The 16,545-nt window shown below is 45.6% G+C and overlaps 1 protein-coding gene across 1 annotated transcript in view; it reads left to right on the top strand.

Annotated features, from left to right (window-relative positions):
- VSTM2L (V-set and transmembrane domain containing 2 like) overlaps positions 1-16,545 on the top strand; it is an 83,131-nt gene that overhangs the window by 44,033 nt on the left and 22,553 nt on the right. Inside the window, exon 2 of the mRNA XM_027867208.1 lies at positions 8,004-8,173. Coding sequence (XP_027723009.1) covers positions 8,004-8,173 — 170 coding nt within the window. The remainder of the gene's footprint in view (positions 1-8,003; positions 8,174-16,545) is intronic.

Raw genomic sequence — 16,545 nt, 5'->3', positions numbered from 1 at the left:
TCTGGGTATCCCAGGCCCCAAAAGGCATCAGGCACATCCCTTTGCTTATCAGTGGAGCCAGTTTCCTCTTTTAAAGCCCCAAATTAGATGAGGTTGGGATTCACCCAAAGAGCAGGCTCCTGTGGCTGACCATCGCAATGACTCAGCTCCGAGGTTAATTAATACATCGCTCCCCCAATTAAAAGCTGAAAGGAAGAAGATGTTTGATTCAATCAAGTTCCTGTCCAGTTCCTCTGCAGAATCCTAATTTGTGGGAGCAGATTTTAATTGTGTTCCCAGCAATTTAGATACAAACCTGGGCCCTCCAGCTAAAGAATACAATTGTATCCTTCTCAAAAATCTATAATTACATGTGTCTCTTGGGGAAAGACTGCAAGGAATATCGCCTAGGAAATTCAGGATGAAGGTTTGTCATGGGGTAAGGGAATGTCAAAGAAAGATGGTGATATTTATATTCAGAGCTCAGTTCCCAAGATGATAGTTGATATTTAGTGTGTTTTGGATAGGGATGGAGGTGGGGAAGTGGTTTACAGTCAGGCCAAAAGTTCTTAACCTAGATAAGAAATCTTTTCTCAGGTCTTCCCACCTCCATTTTTTCCACTGCACCCTTCATATTGCTTCCAGAACAATCTTTCTTTTATACAATTCTAATCCTGTCTTTTCTCAAAAATCTTCAGTGGCACCCCATTGTCTACCAAATAAATTTCAAAATCTCTTGGTGTTCCAGACTCTTCACAATCTGACCCCAATCTATCTTTCCAGCTCTATAGTCTATTACTTCCCTTTAAGTATGATGCTTTGCCCAATTGAATTGCTACCTCCCTGATCCTGGGCAAGTCATTTTACCTCATTGGGCTTCTGTTGTCCAACCTCTTTGGGGATACCTTGTATTTATTTGTAGAATATCTGTTGCCTTTTCTTTAAAACAAGGAGTGTGACCTAGATGTCTGAGGTTACTTCCAAGTCTAAATTACAACCCTGGCCTTATCTTTTCTGTCCTCCAAACATGTTTTGACTTGTGTTATTCCTTGGGCCAGAAATGCCCTCCCTCCTCTTCACCCCTTGGATTCCTTGTTATTCCTTAAAGCCCAATCTTTATGTTATGTGATCCCTGAACACTCTCCAGTCAATCTGAGTGACTTCCCCAAACATACTCTTTCTTTTCTCCTAGTGTTTACTCATGCCATTCTTTCCTATCTCCTGCTCCTCAGTGCTACCCATCCTTCTGATACCAAGTCAAATGCAGTCTTCGTGAAGCCTTCACTGATTCTTCCTGCCCTGGAAGTGATGTCTCTGTCCTCCAGATCTCCATAGCATTCATTCAATTTGTATCTGTCTTATGACATTAATCATAGCCTACTTTGTATCATAGTTATTTCATTCATTCATCCAACAAATATTTTCTGAGCAACTATTATGTGCTAACCAGGCTCTGGTTGGCACTGAAGGAGATTTTAAAAAGTAAGATATAATCTTTGCCCCCAGAGAGTTTATAGCTTAATAATATTTTGAGGCAACTAGGTGGCTCAGTGGATAGAGTACTGGACCTGGAGTCAGTAAGATCTGAGTTCAGATTTGACCTCAGACATTTACTGGCCCTGTGACTCTGGGCAGATCACTTAACTTCTGCCTTAATTCTCTGGAGAAGGAAATGGCAAATCACTCCAATGTCTTTGTCAAGAAAACCCCATACGGCATTATGAGCAGTGTTCAGTCAGATACGACTAAACAACAACAACAATATTTGTGTACGTGTTTATCTTACTTAAAAACTGTAAACTCCTAAGGAGATAATCCTTAGGAGATGTCTGTTTTCCAGTCCCTGTTCTGCCTCTTACTGTGTGGCTTGGAACAAATCATTTCTCCTCTCAGGGCTTCAGTTTCTTTGTCTCTAAAATGAGAGATTTTGGACCATGTGATCTCTAAAATTCCTTCACTTCTAATATGCTATGACTAGGAATTAATTGACATATGAATAACTTTGGTTAAACTGATTATTGCCTAGGTCTCAGTTTTCTTCTCTGTCAAATGGAAATAAAAATATTTGCCTTATTTACCTTGAAGAGTATAATGAGTTATACTTACACAGAGGCCAGGATTTGAGTTCCCATCATTGCTGCTTTCTTATGTGTGATCTTGGGCACATTATTAACCCCCTCACCAATCAACCCCTGGGCCTCAGTCTTTTCATCTGTTAAACAAAAAGGCTGGATAAGATAGCATCTTAAGGTCCTTTCTACTTCTGAAACCTCTGAATGCCTATTAAATAAACCCTCTGAATGTAAGAGATAAATGATAAAGAATTTCACCCCTTCCAGGGTAAAATATTTGCCCTCATTTCCCTCCCATCTCAGCGGATTCCTTGCAGTGGTGAGGAGACCCAGGGCTCCAAACTTGGGGATCCAAGAATCTCTTGGGTAATTAATATGACTCTTCCAGGGCAGGGCTGGAGCCCAGAGACTGGGCATGGGGAAGCTGGTAGTCAGCCTGGCTGGTAACTAGACAAGCAGGGACTGTCTCCAGGGACTGTCAATCAGTATCGTTCATTGCCCCAGAATTCACATTTTTTGACAAAAGAGAGAGGGATGAGGAAGCCTGAGTGAGCCAGATTCCCTCATTAAAAAGCCACAGTTAAGCACTTCATTTTAAGGACCCTGGGTAGGAGTGATTTTTTTTTTCCTCCTAAATCATACATTCCCTTCCACTCCCCATTGACCTCCCTCCTCTCTTTCTCCCCTCAAATGTGAACTCAGGGACTTTGCTTCACTATTCCTGGGTGGGCAGAGTGAAGTAGTGGAAACAGCCCTGAATTTGTTCTCCCCTGATAGTTCTTATCGCTAGAGATCCTGGGTCCACAGTTTCCTAACAGGAGCTCCAGGCAAGAGTGGGAGGGAGTCCCTGGGGGCCTGGATTAGCAAGGTCCTCCGCCTTTCCTTCCCCACCCCCTTTCCCTGCCCTTTTCTATCGTCTTTTCTATATCTGTCTCCTGTTCACATCCCCTTTCTTCCTGATCCCTCACCTTCTCCCTTCTTTTCTTCTTCCCTTTCCTCCTTCCCTTACTCACTCTTCCCCTTAGTTTCCTCTTCCGCACCTCATTTCCTTCCTCTTTCAATTCTGCTCTCCCAGAGCTTCCTTTCTTTTTCTTCAGTCCTGTTGCCATCGCCTTTGTGCAGACCCCTGGCACCTCACATCTGTCCCTCTGGGAGAGGAAACAAGACCTTTGTGGAGGTGCAGGCATGTTGCTTTGTCCCTCCGATGTTGGCTGTGAACCTATAGTAAACACCAGGACCACCAATGATGTGAGCAGGGGATTCTCTGGGTAAGAAAACAGCAGTGTCTGACATTGGCCAGAGATGGAAATTTGTGTCAGCAATTGGCAAGCTAAGTAGAATCGGGGTAATTATAGAATGTGGTTAGGAGCAGGTGTGTGACAAATATTGGCCCAAATGTAAGAAACAGTACTAATTGAATCCATTTATTCAACAAATATTTATTGAACACTGACTGTAATAATCCCTTACATGTTCGCAGTGCTTCACACTTTCTTAAGTGCTTTCAAATCTGTTATGCCATTTGATCCTCAGGACAGCTCAGGGAGGGAGGGAGGGAGGGAGGGAGGGAAGGGAAGGGAAGGGATTATTATCCCCATTTTATAGATTAGGAGAGTGAGGCCCAGAGGCTAAGTGATTTGTCCAAGGTCACACAGCTAGTAAGCATAAAGACTTGAGTTGATTAATTGGCAGAGGGGAAGGAAGGGAAGTAGAAGAATCAGACATATGACAGGTGAATGTGACAGGCTGGGTTAAGTCTCCAAAAGGCAACTGTTAATTGCCTTCACAGCATAGCTGACACCCAGGAGGTGACAATGTAAATCTGTTACTTTGAACAGTAAGAGGCAAACCTAAAAGACCTGGAGGCTATTAGCCTCAGCTGTAGGGTGGGATGGTGTGAGCTGTCCCATTTGGGGGGGCCTGGGTGCCATCTCTGGTACAGACTATGGAGTATCTCCCCCCAAGACCTCCCTAAAGCCCTCTTTTCCCATTCCTCATCCAGCTATGTTTGTGAATCACTGTCTAGGCACCATATTGTTGGGCACTGAAGATGCCCTCTGGTCATAGAGAAACAGTTTCGTTACTAGATTTAATTCATAGACCATGGAACAGCAGAGCTAGAAGATGCCTTGGAACAGAGAATTTCAGGGGGTGGTAGGGGCCTGAGAACATGGAATGTCAGAGTTGGGAGGGACCTTAGAACATGGAATGTCAGAGTTGGGAGAGGCCTTGGAACAGAGAACACAGCGGAGCTGGAAGGGACTTTATTTTATGAGGAGCTTTGACTACAGACAAATTATCTGATTTTCTTCCCCCTCCTCCCAATCTCCATTTCAAATTAGGCAAACCATGTGACATTTCTTATTTCCAAAATGTTACACAAATTGTCATACTTCTGTGTTTCTTCCATTCAGATAAATCATTCTACCTTCTCATTTCTCCCCCTTCACTGACTGGGAGACCTGATTTTTCAGAGTCCCTTCCTGCCCTGTAAGTCTCATAGTCCCAATCACTGGCGTTCTGATTTGGGACCACCTTCTCTAGAGAGGAGAGGGTTAACCCAGAGACTAGGAGCCCTGCTCAGATAAATGGGGAAGTTGAGGTGTCTCCTTTTTTCTTCCTGTGTTTGAAAAGGGCTTTTCCTCTGCTGCCAGCTTCAGTTACTAATCTTAATTAGGTTTTCTTTGTACTGGAAGGTTATGGAAAGGCAGAAAGCATGAAGAGAAACCAAATACCTGTGTGAGAGGAGGGATGGAGTATCTCTGATTAATCCTGGGCCCTTCTTGGGGATCAGGTTTCAGGTTTTTACCATTAGCTACTGAGTGGGTTTGTAAAAGCTTCTGAGCTGGGCAATTGGAGTTATTATTTGTGCTATGCCTAGATGGTATTTAGAGATGGGGGACCAGCAGGGGACAAAATCCCAAGAAAGGCAGAATACAGCTAGAGAAATTTCTTTTGGTCCCAAATGAACCAAGCTGGCTGCCTTGAACTGAGTCTTTGCTGAATTCTTCCTGCTTAGAAGGACAGCTCTCCTAGGAGGCTTCAAGGTAGAACAATGGACCAGACTTTAGATCCTAGCTCATTCACTTGCTAGCTGTATGACTTTAGGCATGTCACTAAACCTTTGTGAAAACGTTCTCTTGCCTGTAAAATGAGGGGTTTGGCTTGCCTAGGTTCTTTCTGGTTCTCACATTCAATAAATTTGTGATTTCATTTCCCAAACAGTCCAATCCAAGCAACAACGGAAGGAGGTTTGTGGAGGGGAGGGGTTGAGGATGGTATCATAGATTGCCATACTATACCTGGGAAGAAGACAGACCCCTTGTTTTAACCCCTGTATGACTTGTGCATTTGGGGAGGTGGAAGGGTGTTTTTATTTTTGTTTTTGTTTGTTTTCTCAGGAGTGGGAATGAGGCTGTACTGAAACACTTGTGCCTTCTCAGCTGGTCCTAGGATATAAATTTAGAGTTCTAAGAGACCTTAAAGGACCTTCATTTTACAGATGAGGAAACTGAGGCTTAGAAAGATTAAATAATTTACCCAGGGTCAAATAGCTAGGAAGGGGCTGAGACAGGATTCTGACTCAGGCCTTGTTGCCTCCAAGTCCAGTGCTCTGTCTACTGCAGGACCTACCTGCCTCAAGGGAAATACACATTTCCAAAATGGCAGGCCAGTGTTAATAATGCACAGGGTATAGATGGGAAAGATGGGAGACGTGATAAAGTAAGCAGATAGAGGCCACATGATGAAGTGGACTAGATGTCCGGACATCTGGGTTCTAGTCCTTCTAACACTTGACTACTAAGCCATGTCCAGGAATGATATAGGTATACTGTCTTCTCAATATTCCTCCATCCCCCTTTGAGTAACCAACCTCAAGAAGCTGGCCCTTTACCTGCCAAAAGCCCTCTGTCACTTTGTGCCCTTGGGCTGCCCGTTACCCTTCCTTGAGGGTCCAGTATTGCCAGAGAGGAAGGGGAGGGTCCAATGGTAATGCCTGTCTGGAGAGGTGCTAACATACTGAGGTACAACTGGCTCAGGCTCTGTGCAAGCCTGTGCCTGATGCGTGGACCCATCTCTCTCTTCCCCCTCTCTGGTAATCATCACCATTATCATCCCTCATGTGTATCCCTCACTTTATAATTTAATTCAATTCAACCAACATTTATTAAGCACCATGTAAGGCAATTTCATACCCATTATCTCCTTTTAAAGAGTCACAGAAAGTCCAAGATGGAAAAGACCTTAGGGATCTAATCTGCCTCCCTAATTTGGGAGTGGGAGGAGGCTGGGCCCCAGAGAGGTTAGGAGCCTTGCTCCAAATCACACTGCTAATTAGAAGGCAGGGCCAGTAAAATGTAAGCTGCTGAAAGACAGGAAAGGTTTTGTTTTTGTCCCTGTCTCCCCAGTGACTGGCACAGGGACGTGAGCAGGTGCTTAATCAGTGCTAATTGAATTGAATTGAGCTAAGCAAGGCCTGGAACCCCGGGTCTTCTTGATCCTTCATCTTGAGCTTTGGGTAGTGGAAATGTAGGCAGGGCAGGTAGCATCTCAGTTTCACAGGAGAGGAAACTGAGGCTGAGAGAGGCTCATTCCCTTAGCAAATGTATATGGTGCTCCCATTATGCAGTAGCTATTCTGCTTCAGGCTGTGAGGGAGACAAAGATGAATAAAACAGATGCCTTGCTCTCAGGGATGCTTCTCCCTTGCTAGACCACAAACAGAAAGAGCTGAATGTAATCCAGGGGCAGTATGATATGGTAGGAGGAAGACCAGCTTTGGAGTCAGAGGATCTGGGTTTAAAAGCCTAGCCCTGCTGCTTATTAATTTAGCTGTGCGACCTCAGACAAAATGCTTTGCTTTTCTGGGCCTCAGTTTCCTCTTTTGTAAAATGAGGGGTTGGGCTAGATGATCTCTGAGGCCCTTTTTGGCTCTTAATCTTGTAATTAGAAAAGCGTGACTGCCCAGAGGGTGGGTGGGGGCTGGTGCATGGGGAGTCGTGTGGGGGAGAGAGCAGCTGGCTGCTGGATGCCACATTTCCTTGGTGACCCACACGTCCCCAGCCATCTTTCCAGGGTGAGATAATCTCTCCGGAGAAGATGAAAAGAATTCTAATTACATCTTTGAACAATATTTGTTTTGAGAGAAGAAAAGCAAACCATATGGTTCGGAAGGAGAGTTTGGGGGCTGCATTAAATGGGGATTTGTTTTCCATTTAGACATCCAGGCAGGAGGTGATCTGATTGGGGGTGGGGTGGGGATTATTTTGTGTTGGGGTTGGATACGGGAACGATGTGGAAAGGGATTGACAGTACCTACCTCATGCTGTGCAAGCTTCAGGCCTCCTTTGTTCCCATGTTTGCTCAGAAGGCGGAGAGGGCCTGCAGAGGATGTGACTGCTGTGGCCTTAGCCACAACCTAGACCCCCAGGAGTTGTAGGGGTGGTGGTGGGGAACAAATAGTTGGCTTCTAGGTGATGATAAAGGGGAGCCGGCCCTGAAGGAGACCACCATTGCCTAAAATCTAACTGGATGATGAACCCGCTTGGAGGAAGAGGAGGGAGCAGAGCAAGAAGATTTGGTCCCCAGAACCTACCTAGGGAGGCCCTTTGTATCGTTCTTGGCTGTGTCGGCTAGAATCCTGGCTGGCCACTGTTTCCTGACAGGTAGTTATTTTCTGGACTATTCCACAACAGATTAGGAACTGAGTGGGGACTATTTCCCGATGGGAAGCTGTTTTCTCCCTGTTGACTATTCTGGACAGGCGGCTCTTTCCTAGCCAGCCTTCATTTCTGGACAGGGAACTGAATATTCCCTGACAGGAGTGACTGTTTCCCTAACTGGTCACTGTTCTTAGACAGAGAGCTGTTCCCTGACTGGGGTAACTATTCCCTCACCGGTGACTGTCTCCTAACAGACGGCTGGTCTCTGATGGATTCCTTTCTCTCTGCAGCCTTGTTCACAGAGACTCCCCATGACATGACTGCCCGGAGTGGTGAGGATGTGGAGATGGCTTGCTCCTTCCGGGGCAGTGGCTCCCCCTCTTACTCCCTGGAGATCCAGTGGTGGTACGTCCGAAATCACAAGGACTGGACAGACAAACAGACATGGGCATCTAACCAGGTAACCTCTCACAATGCCCAGCAGCATCCTTCCTCTCATCCTTCCCTTGGGACATGCCTAGTCCTTCCTGTTGACCTTGGGTCTTTGTTGCTTAGACGTCAGCTTCTACTACTCATTAGGGTCATAGGATCACAGGATGTGGAACTGAAAAGGATCCTAGAGGTAACCTAATCCCAGAGCATCAAATTCAAGTAGAAACAAGGTAAATAAGGATCCCTGTGGTCCACATTCCTGCCATTTTGGAAATGTGTGTTCTCCTTGAGGCAAGTAGGTGGTGCAGTAGATAGGGCACTGGACTTAGAGGCAACAAGGCCAGAGTCAGAATCCTGTCTCAGCTCCTTCCTAGCTATTTGACCCTGAGTAAATTATTCAACCTTTCTAAGCCTCAGTTTCATCATCTGTAAAATGAAGGGGTTAGACTCAATGGCCTTTAAGGTCCCTTAGAGCTCTAAATTCGGTATCCCATGACCCACATATTAACATTATCTATGTTCTATTATATATTTTTATTTACTTTGTTAAATATTTCCCAATTACATTTTGATCTGGTTCCCTACTAGGGAGTGTTGGCAGCTGCAAGGTGGCCCTCCCCCCATGCATTGGACACCTCTGATCTAATCCAACGCTCTTAATTTACAATTGAGGAATCTGAGGCTAAAGAAGGGAGAAGGGACTTGCTTGAGGTGACACAGGAGGAAAGTAGCAGATTTGAACCCAGGTTCTCTGTTTCCAAATCCATTGCCTTTCCACATTTCTCTTTTGTGGAGGTCTGACTTCCAAAGGGGCTGAGCTGGGAGGTACATGAAGGGTTCTCTCTGACCACCTTCCTAGGGGTCAGTCCCTCTGCTCTGTGATCCCAATAATCTTCTCCTTTAGAATCAGGGGGGATTTGGGCAGAAGCATCACCAGCCTAATGGTTCAGAGGTAAATTTGTTAGGCATTTACTGAGCAGCTTTGGGGGAAATAAGGGAAAGAGAAGACATAGTCTTTTCTCTCAAGGAACTCAATGTCTTTTGGGAGTGACAAGGTATGAAACGATGACAGGATAGTAGAGGATCAAGTGCTAATGTGCTATGAGCAGCTACCCAAATGACTGAAAGTACTCTGGTCCTCGGGAAGCAGGGGGATCATTGTGGCTTGTGATATCTGGCAAGGCTTCTTGGAGGAGGCACGGTAAACTGGACCCTGATGGGTGGGTTGGAGGAAGATAAATGAAGTAGTGAGGGAAGGCATTCTAGGCCAGGAGAGGAATGTGGACAGAGCCACGGAGGGAGGAGGGAGCCTGGGGCATTCAGAGGACAGTGACTGCTTGTTTGGAACAGAACAGTTATGAAAAACTTTGATAGATTCATTCAATAAATACTAAGTGCCTACTGTGTATACTTTGTGAAGTTCTGGACAAGGCAGGGACTGGGTTCTATGATTTTACGGTATAGAGAAACCCCAGATGAGGAAACACTCCTTACCCAGGCAAGCCTGCCTCTTCTCTTCAACTGATAAAGTTGCCAAAGGCTCTGGAAGTCCAACCACTTGCCCAGAGCTATACCACCAATATGTGTCAGGGCAAGACCTGAACCCAGGGCTGCTCAGCTTGGGGGGCCAACTTGCTTTTCAGTCTCGTAGGGGAAAAAACCCTATAAACACAGATAACTAATTTACAATAACATGTGGATAAGGGCAGTACGGAGTTACAAAACAAAGGGCTATATGAAGACCAAGGGAGAAGGAGATAAGGAGGCTTTGTCAACAGGCAATCCCAACTTCATGAAACTTAGGTGAAAACTAGGTTTATGACAAGAGAAATGAACATGCATTTGGAACCCAAAGAGTTGACAATCCATACAAAAGTTTGCATATTTATGACAGTACAGTAAAGGGAGGAAGAGAAAACACAAATCTCTACCTAATTGGCATAGGAGGGGGAAAGGTCCAGTAAAGGTGGGAAAAGGACAGAAGCCCTCCTAAAGGGGAGGAGCAAGGCGATGCCAAAGCAGCATTCTTTTCCCTTGGGAACTGCTAGACCATGAAGATAGGAGGGTCAGCTTATCTTAAGGTTCCAGTTACACAAGCAACTTCTCAGCCTAGTGCAGACTGACTGGCACCTGTCTTTACTCCCAAGGACACATAAGGAGTCCAGCTTGGGGTGCAAACAACACATTATGTCAGCTGGGTGGGGGGCTTCATCCTTGACACACTCAGGGCCTCCTGCATACTCTGGGTCCAGTGTTTCTGGGAAATATGGCAACTTAAAAGGGCAAGTCCAGGGGACCCCTTAACATTCCTTAACAGCTTCCTGGCAGAGACGGTCTTTAAACTGGGCTTTCAAGAATAGGTTGGAATCCAGAAGTGAGGTGGGAACAGTACAAGGAAAGACACAAAACTGGAAAGAACACAGGGTATATTCAGGGGACAGACCTTCATCCAGAATGGCTGAATAATAATAGCAGCTAACATTTATATAGCCCTTTAAGCTTGGTAAAGCACTTTATATTTATTATTTCATTTGATCCCCACAAAAACCCTCTGAAGTAGGTGCTATTATTATCCCCATTTTATATAGGAGGAAACAGACTGAGAGAAAAGGGACTTGCCTCAGTAGTAAGTATAGAAGCAGGATTCAAACAGCAGGTCTTCCAGCTGGGTGTGATGGCCCATGCCCGGGATTCCTCCCACTCTAGAGGCTGAGGCTGGTGAGTTCAGGAGTTCTAAACTGCAACGGGCTAAGCCAATCAGGTGTCTGCTCTGCTAAGCATTGATATGGTGACACCCCCTGCCCCCCAGGAGAGGTGGGTTGGCAGGGGCGTTACTAGGTGGCCTAAGGATGGGAGAACTCACTGAGGCTGGAAACAGTAGTGAAAGTTCCTGTGCTGATCAGAGTGGGATTGGGCCTGGGTCAGTCTGTTAAAAAAAAACCAAAACCCAAAACCCTTAAACAAAGCATTTGGTCTTCCCAACTTCAACTCTTGTGTTCTACCCACCATACCACCTAGCTGCCTATTAGGAAAGAAACAGGCATTTGTTAAGTGCCTACTATGTACCAAGTACTGTGCTAAATACTTTACAAATATTATCTCATTTGATCCTCACAACAACCCTGGGAGGTAGGTGTTTTTATTATCCCCATTTTACAACTGAGGAAATTGAGGCAAACAGGAGTTAAGTGAATTGCCCAAGGTCACACAGCCAGTGCCTGAGGATGGATTTGAATTCAAGTCTTACCAACTCCAGGCCCAGTGCTCTAGCTACTTTGCCACCTAGCTGCCTCCAGTTACCTACCCTATGGCTATCAATAGGGTAGAGAGTGTGGAAGGGAGTCCTAAAAGAGGCAGGAAAGGAAGATTAGTGATCTCATCCTCACGGGTGTACCCTCCATTGATTCAGAAGGAAGGCCCTCCATGTTTTCTCATCCTTCTTGCCAGTAAAATCCATAATAAAAATCCATCCAGTGCACTTGTGTCCTTCCCTCGGTTCTTATAGTAGCTCCAGGCTATGAAGGTAGTAGTGGAATTGTCAATGGAACAGATGCTTAGCAGACATTGACTTTGAGTTCCATGATGCAGATACAGCCAAAGAGAGGAAATGGACCCTGCTCTCAGGGAGCTTATAGTCCGAAGGTGAGGGGAGGAGGAGGAGGACAAGAGCATAAATGCTGTGAAATGGGAGTGGAAGAAGTGAGGAAGTCCAGGCCTAGTGCCCAGAGCTGCCATCTGTTGTCTCTCACAAACGGCCCTCTTTCCTCTGATCACAGGATCATAGGAGATAGAACTGGAGATCATTTAGTACAGGAGATGGCAAACGATGGCCTGTGGCCATATCCGACCCTCCACCACATTTTGTAAGAGCCATTCTTGGCTCTTGGGCCATAGACAAACAACTAGCGGAAATGACCTCCTTAAGCTCATGCAGGGAGTAGATGGTAGAGGTTCAGATCATATGTATCCTGGATAATGCTGCAAGGAAAAGGTTTTGTTGGGTATAAAACATGACTTATGATTGGTATTTTGCTGGGGAGCTATGGTGGGAGAAGTGGGTTTATAGGTGAGAGCCGATCAACCGGGGATGGGGAACCTTTGACCTTACGGCCACATGTGTCCCTCCAGGTCCTCAAGTGTGGCCCTTTGACGAAATCCAAACTTCACAGAACAAATCTCCTTAATAAAGGGATTTGTTCTGTAAAACTTGGACTCAAAGGGCCCCACCCAAGGACCTAGAAGGCCACTCGAGGCTGCAGGTTCCTCACGCCTGTGATAGACAGTTGGGAGCCATGTCTTTGTGTTCAGGAAAATTCATTCCTGTCCTTTGAGAACTGCAGGTATGTTCAAAGAACTCGGCTCCTTCTCCCACCTCTGGGACCCCCCAAACCACAACCCCAAACTGAAGCTTGGGAGCAAGGCAGGAAATCTTGGTCACTCGTGCCTAAACTGGAAGTCTGACTTTGAGATTCCACTGACCTTGAGGATTAGGGAATAAGGGATGGAAGGAAACCAGTTGACCCAACTTTACCTAGACAGTACCCTTTTTTAGCTCTGGGCCCTAGAGGTCAGGTCTTTTAGTTCACCCTCAAGACAAGAGGTAGCTGAGAGTAGTGTAGCTGCTAGTGGTATCAAGGTGGCTTGATGGATAGAATGTAAGACTTGAAATCAGGAAGACCTGAGTTCAAATCCTGCCTCAGATACTTAACTAGCTATGTGACTCTGGACAAGTCCCTTAACCTCTTTTATGCCTCAATTTCCTTATCAAAATAGCACAGGGTTGGAGTGTGGATCAAATGAGTCAACATATGTAAAATGCTCTGCAAGCTTTATAAATATAAATCCTAGCTATTCTTATTATTAGTGTAGGGACAGTAGTCTTAGACTTGGGGTAGAAGGACCCCAAGCCTGGGGAAGGATGAGAAATGATATTCCACATTTCTTTAATACTGTGGAAGTTTTCCTGGCAACAACCCTGTGAGGTAGGAAGCACCAGTGTTATAATCTTCATTTATAGATGAGGAAACTCATGAGGCTCAGAGATGTTAGCTGACTCACCTATGATCTTGAAGTTGGTAAGAATCAGAGCTGGGATTCAAAATAGGGGAGGCCTCTTCTACATTTTTAGCATTACATGATTGATCTCCTGATGGCCAAGAGTGGAGCACCTCCCCATGTCAACTCTTTCAATTTTCCATCTTGTAATTATTTCCCATCTATGCCATATATAGCTTTTTTGTTTGTATTTGTCTGCATATTGTCTCCCCCATTAGATTGTAAACTCCTCAAGGGCAGAGACTATCTTTTGCCAATTTGTGTATTCCCAAAGCTTAGCACATAGTAGGTGCATAACAAACATTTATTGAATTGAATTGAACTCTTCCAAAGCCAATCAACTCTATTGATTGAGGAAAGGTGGGGGGGAGGACTCCAAGCTATTTGTGAGATAGAAAGAGCTAGGTTGGTATGTTGCTCTCAGGATTCAGATCCAGGGGTTACCTGCATGGAACAGTGGAAAGAGTGAATTTGGAATTGGAGGACCTGAGTTCAAAACCTCTGTGACCTTGAGCAAATTGTTTAACCTTCTTCATTCGAATAAATGGTCACTGGGGTCCCTTCTAGCTCTAAATCTGCAAGCCTGTGAGAAGTCTGTGGTCTGCGTCTGCAATTTTTCTCTTCTTCCTGCCCACCTCTACCCTATTGGACATTGATTTGGGAATGTTTTTGACTAGGTCTCTTTCTTTACTCTCCTTATCCCCAACACTGACATCTTCTCACCGGGAATTTTGATAACATCAGCAACAGGATTTGTTGCCCTATCCATATGTTCCTCTAAGTAATCCAGGGCTTATCTTCCCTGTTATCCCCTCCTCCATCTTCTTCCTTCCCCCTTCCCTTGACCCTGTCCCTCTTTGCTCTCAGCCTCCCTCCCCCTGTGTTGGATACAGAGGCAAGGTTTCTCTCTTCTTTTCCATTTCTGCTCACGTAGCAATAAGGCCTCCGCAACAGTAAGCAGGAAGCTTTGGTATCTTCATGCAGATTTATTTTTGTGATGTTAGTTGACCATACAGGGAGAGATGGTTGTGCATGGGCTGGGCCTTATCTTATGCTAGTGGGAAGAATGGTATTAACGCCAACCTCCCCCCATGAGACTCTGGAGTGACAAAATTGGAGGGGTTCCCCAAGGTAACCCTGGATCTCTACATTTCTGAGTAGCATGGTGTTGTGGAAGGAGACCTGAATATTAAGCCTGAGGTTTCTAATTCAAATCCCAGCTCTGCTATCTCTGTGACCGTGGACAAGTCACTTCCCTTCTCTGGGGTCTCGGTTTCCTCCTCTGTAAAATAAGGGTGCTGGATTAAACAATCTCCAGGGCCCCTTCCAGCTCCAAATCCCATAATCCTATAATAATAATAATCATTAGTAACACTAATCCCTTATGTTTGTACAGCACTTTCAGCTTCTCAAAGTGCTTTCCCATGAATTATCTCTTTTGATCCTTGCAATGGCTCTGTAAGCCAGGCAGTACAGATGCTACCTCTCCTCCCCTACTCTCCCACCCCGTCTCACTCCAGTTTTGCAGGCAGAGAGAATGAGGCTCAGGTGATTTGTCTGAGGGGATCCCTTGCATTCCGAGTCCAATAGACCTTAGAGGAATTACAAAAATAACTAAGATATGGTCCTTGCTTTTTAGGAGGCTTTAGTCTCATGGTGGAAGAGAGGTAAGGTTGTAGGCCTCTTAAGCTCATACAGTGTAGATTCAGTGTTAGAGAGGATCTCAGAGATCATCCAAGCCCAGGCCCCAATTTTATACAGATGAGGAAACTGAGGCACAAAAGTGATTTGTCTCTCTTCCCACAAGTAGTAAGTAGCAAAGCCAGGATTCAAACCCAGGTCTTCTGACTTCTAATCCAGAGCTTTGGCTCCTACACTGCCTTCCCTCTCTCTGAGCCTGTTTCCTCATCTGTAAAATCCAGGTAATGAGATTTACACTACTTACCTCCCAGGATGGTTGTGCTATAGAAACGTGTGCCATTAAGCTGATAATGGAATACAAATTAGAATATAAATTCGTAAGAGGAACATAAATGGCCATGGATCAGAGGCAGGAGGGATTGCCACCAGCTGGGGGAATCAGGGGAAGCTTCATGGAGGGGGTGGCTTTCAAGCTAGACATCTCCAAAAGCCCATTCCCTGCTAGTGTTGTTGTATGTGCTCTGTCCTGCAGCTTGCTGGGCTGAGCCAGTCCCCATGGCTGAGGGAGAGTCAGAGTGAGTTTCCCACCCCTGCCCCCTCCCCCATCTAGCCATCTACCAGCTCATCCACCAGTCTGAGACACACTGCCCACCCAACCCAACCTTTGTGTTTAGATATAGGCACGTTCCTACTCAGATGTGTGCACAGATACACACAAATATACACACAGACAGAAATATATACTTATGTTCAAAAGAGCCATAATTACATCGAGCCGGGGCAGGAAGCAGGGCACAGTGGAGAGAACGATGACCATGGAGTCAGAAGACTTGGATTCAAATCCGGCCTCTAATACTTATTAGCTGTGTGAGCTTGGGGAAGTTCCTGAGCCTTCCTGAGCCTCAGTTTCCATCTGTAAAGCCAGAGAGTTGGCCTTGAGGCAGCTTTAGGTCCAGGAGTCTATTATCCTCCATATATAGGCACAATTATACTCAGCTGGGTATAGCATGCACACACACACACACACACACACATATTTATGCTTGAAAGAGCCATGATCTCATCTGGGTGGGGAAGCAATGTGGTTTGGTGGAAAGGACATTAGCTCTGGAAAGGACATGGCTTCAAATCCCTGCTGTGATGCTGATTGGCCATGTTCCCTTGGGCAAGCCATTTGAATTCCCTTGACCTCAGTTTATCAATTTGTAATATGAGGGGCTTGGGCTGGATGGACTCTGAGGACTCTTTTATCTCTAGATCTATGATCCTGTCATCCTCCATCGGCAGGGCACCACCACTTGTACCTTAGTGTTGACAGTTTCATAAATTACTATGGCCCAAAATATTCATCTTTGGGGTCCAGCCCTCTGGTGGTAAACCTCTCCACACTCAGAAGGACTAGTTCTGTGATCATACACACACACACACACACACACACACACACACACGCACATTCTGTCATCGGCGCCATACTCAGCCTTTCCAACTGGGTGGAACCTGCCAGCTGCTGGCAGAGCTTCCAAGAACCCAGGGTCACCTCCATGCCCCAGTGAAGCACCCACTGGCAGGGAACTGACGTGGAAGATAAATCTATAAGCTCACAGAAGGATGTGCAGGTACACACGCATGTAACAAAGGCAGCAGCATCCATTCCTACAGCATTTAGCATTTTCAGACTGTTGTCTTTGCCACACCAAGGTAGGC

Source organism: Vombatus ursinus, unplaced genomic scaffold (assembly GCF_900497805.2).
Source record: "Vombatus ursinus unplaced genomic scaffold, bare-nosed wombat genome assembly UNPS02014785.1, whole genome shotgun sequence".
NCBI lineage: Eukaryota > Metazoa > Chordata > Mammalia > Diprotodontia > Vombatidae > Vombatus > Vombatus ursinus.
The sequence above is the reverse complement of the archived record's forward strand: the minus strand, read 5'-3'. Positions and strand labels throughout refer to the sequence as shown.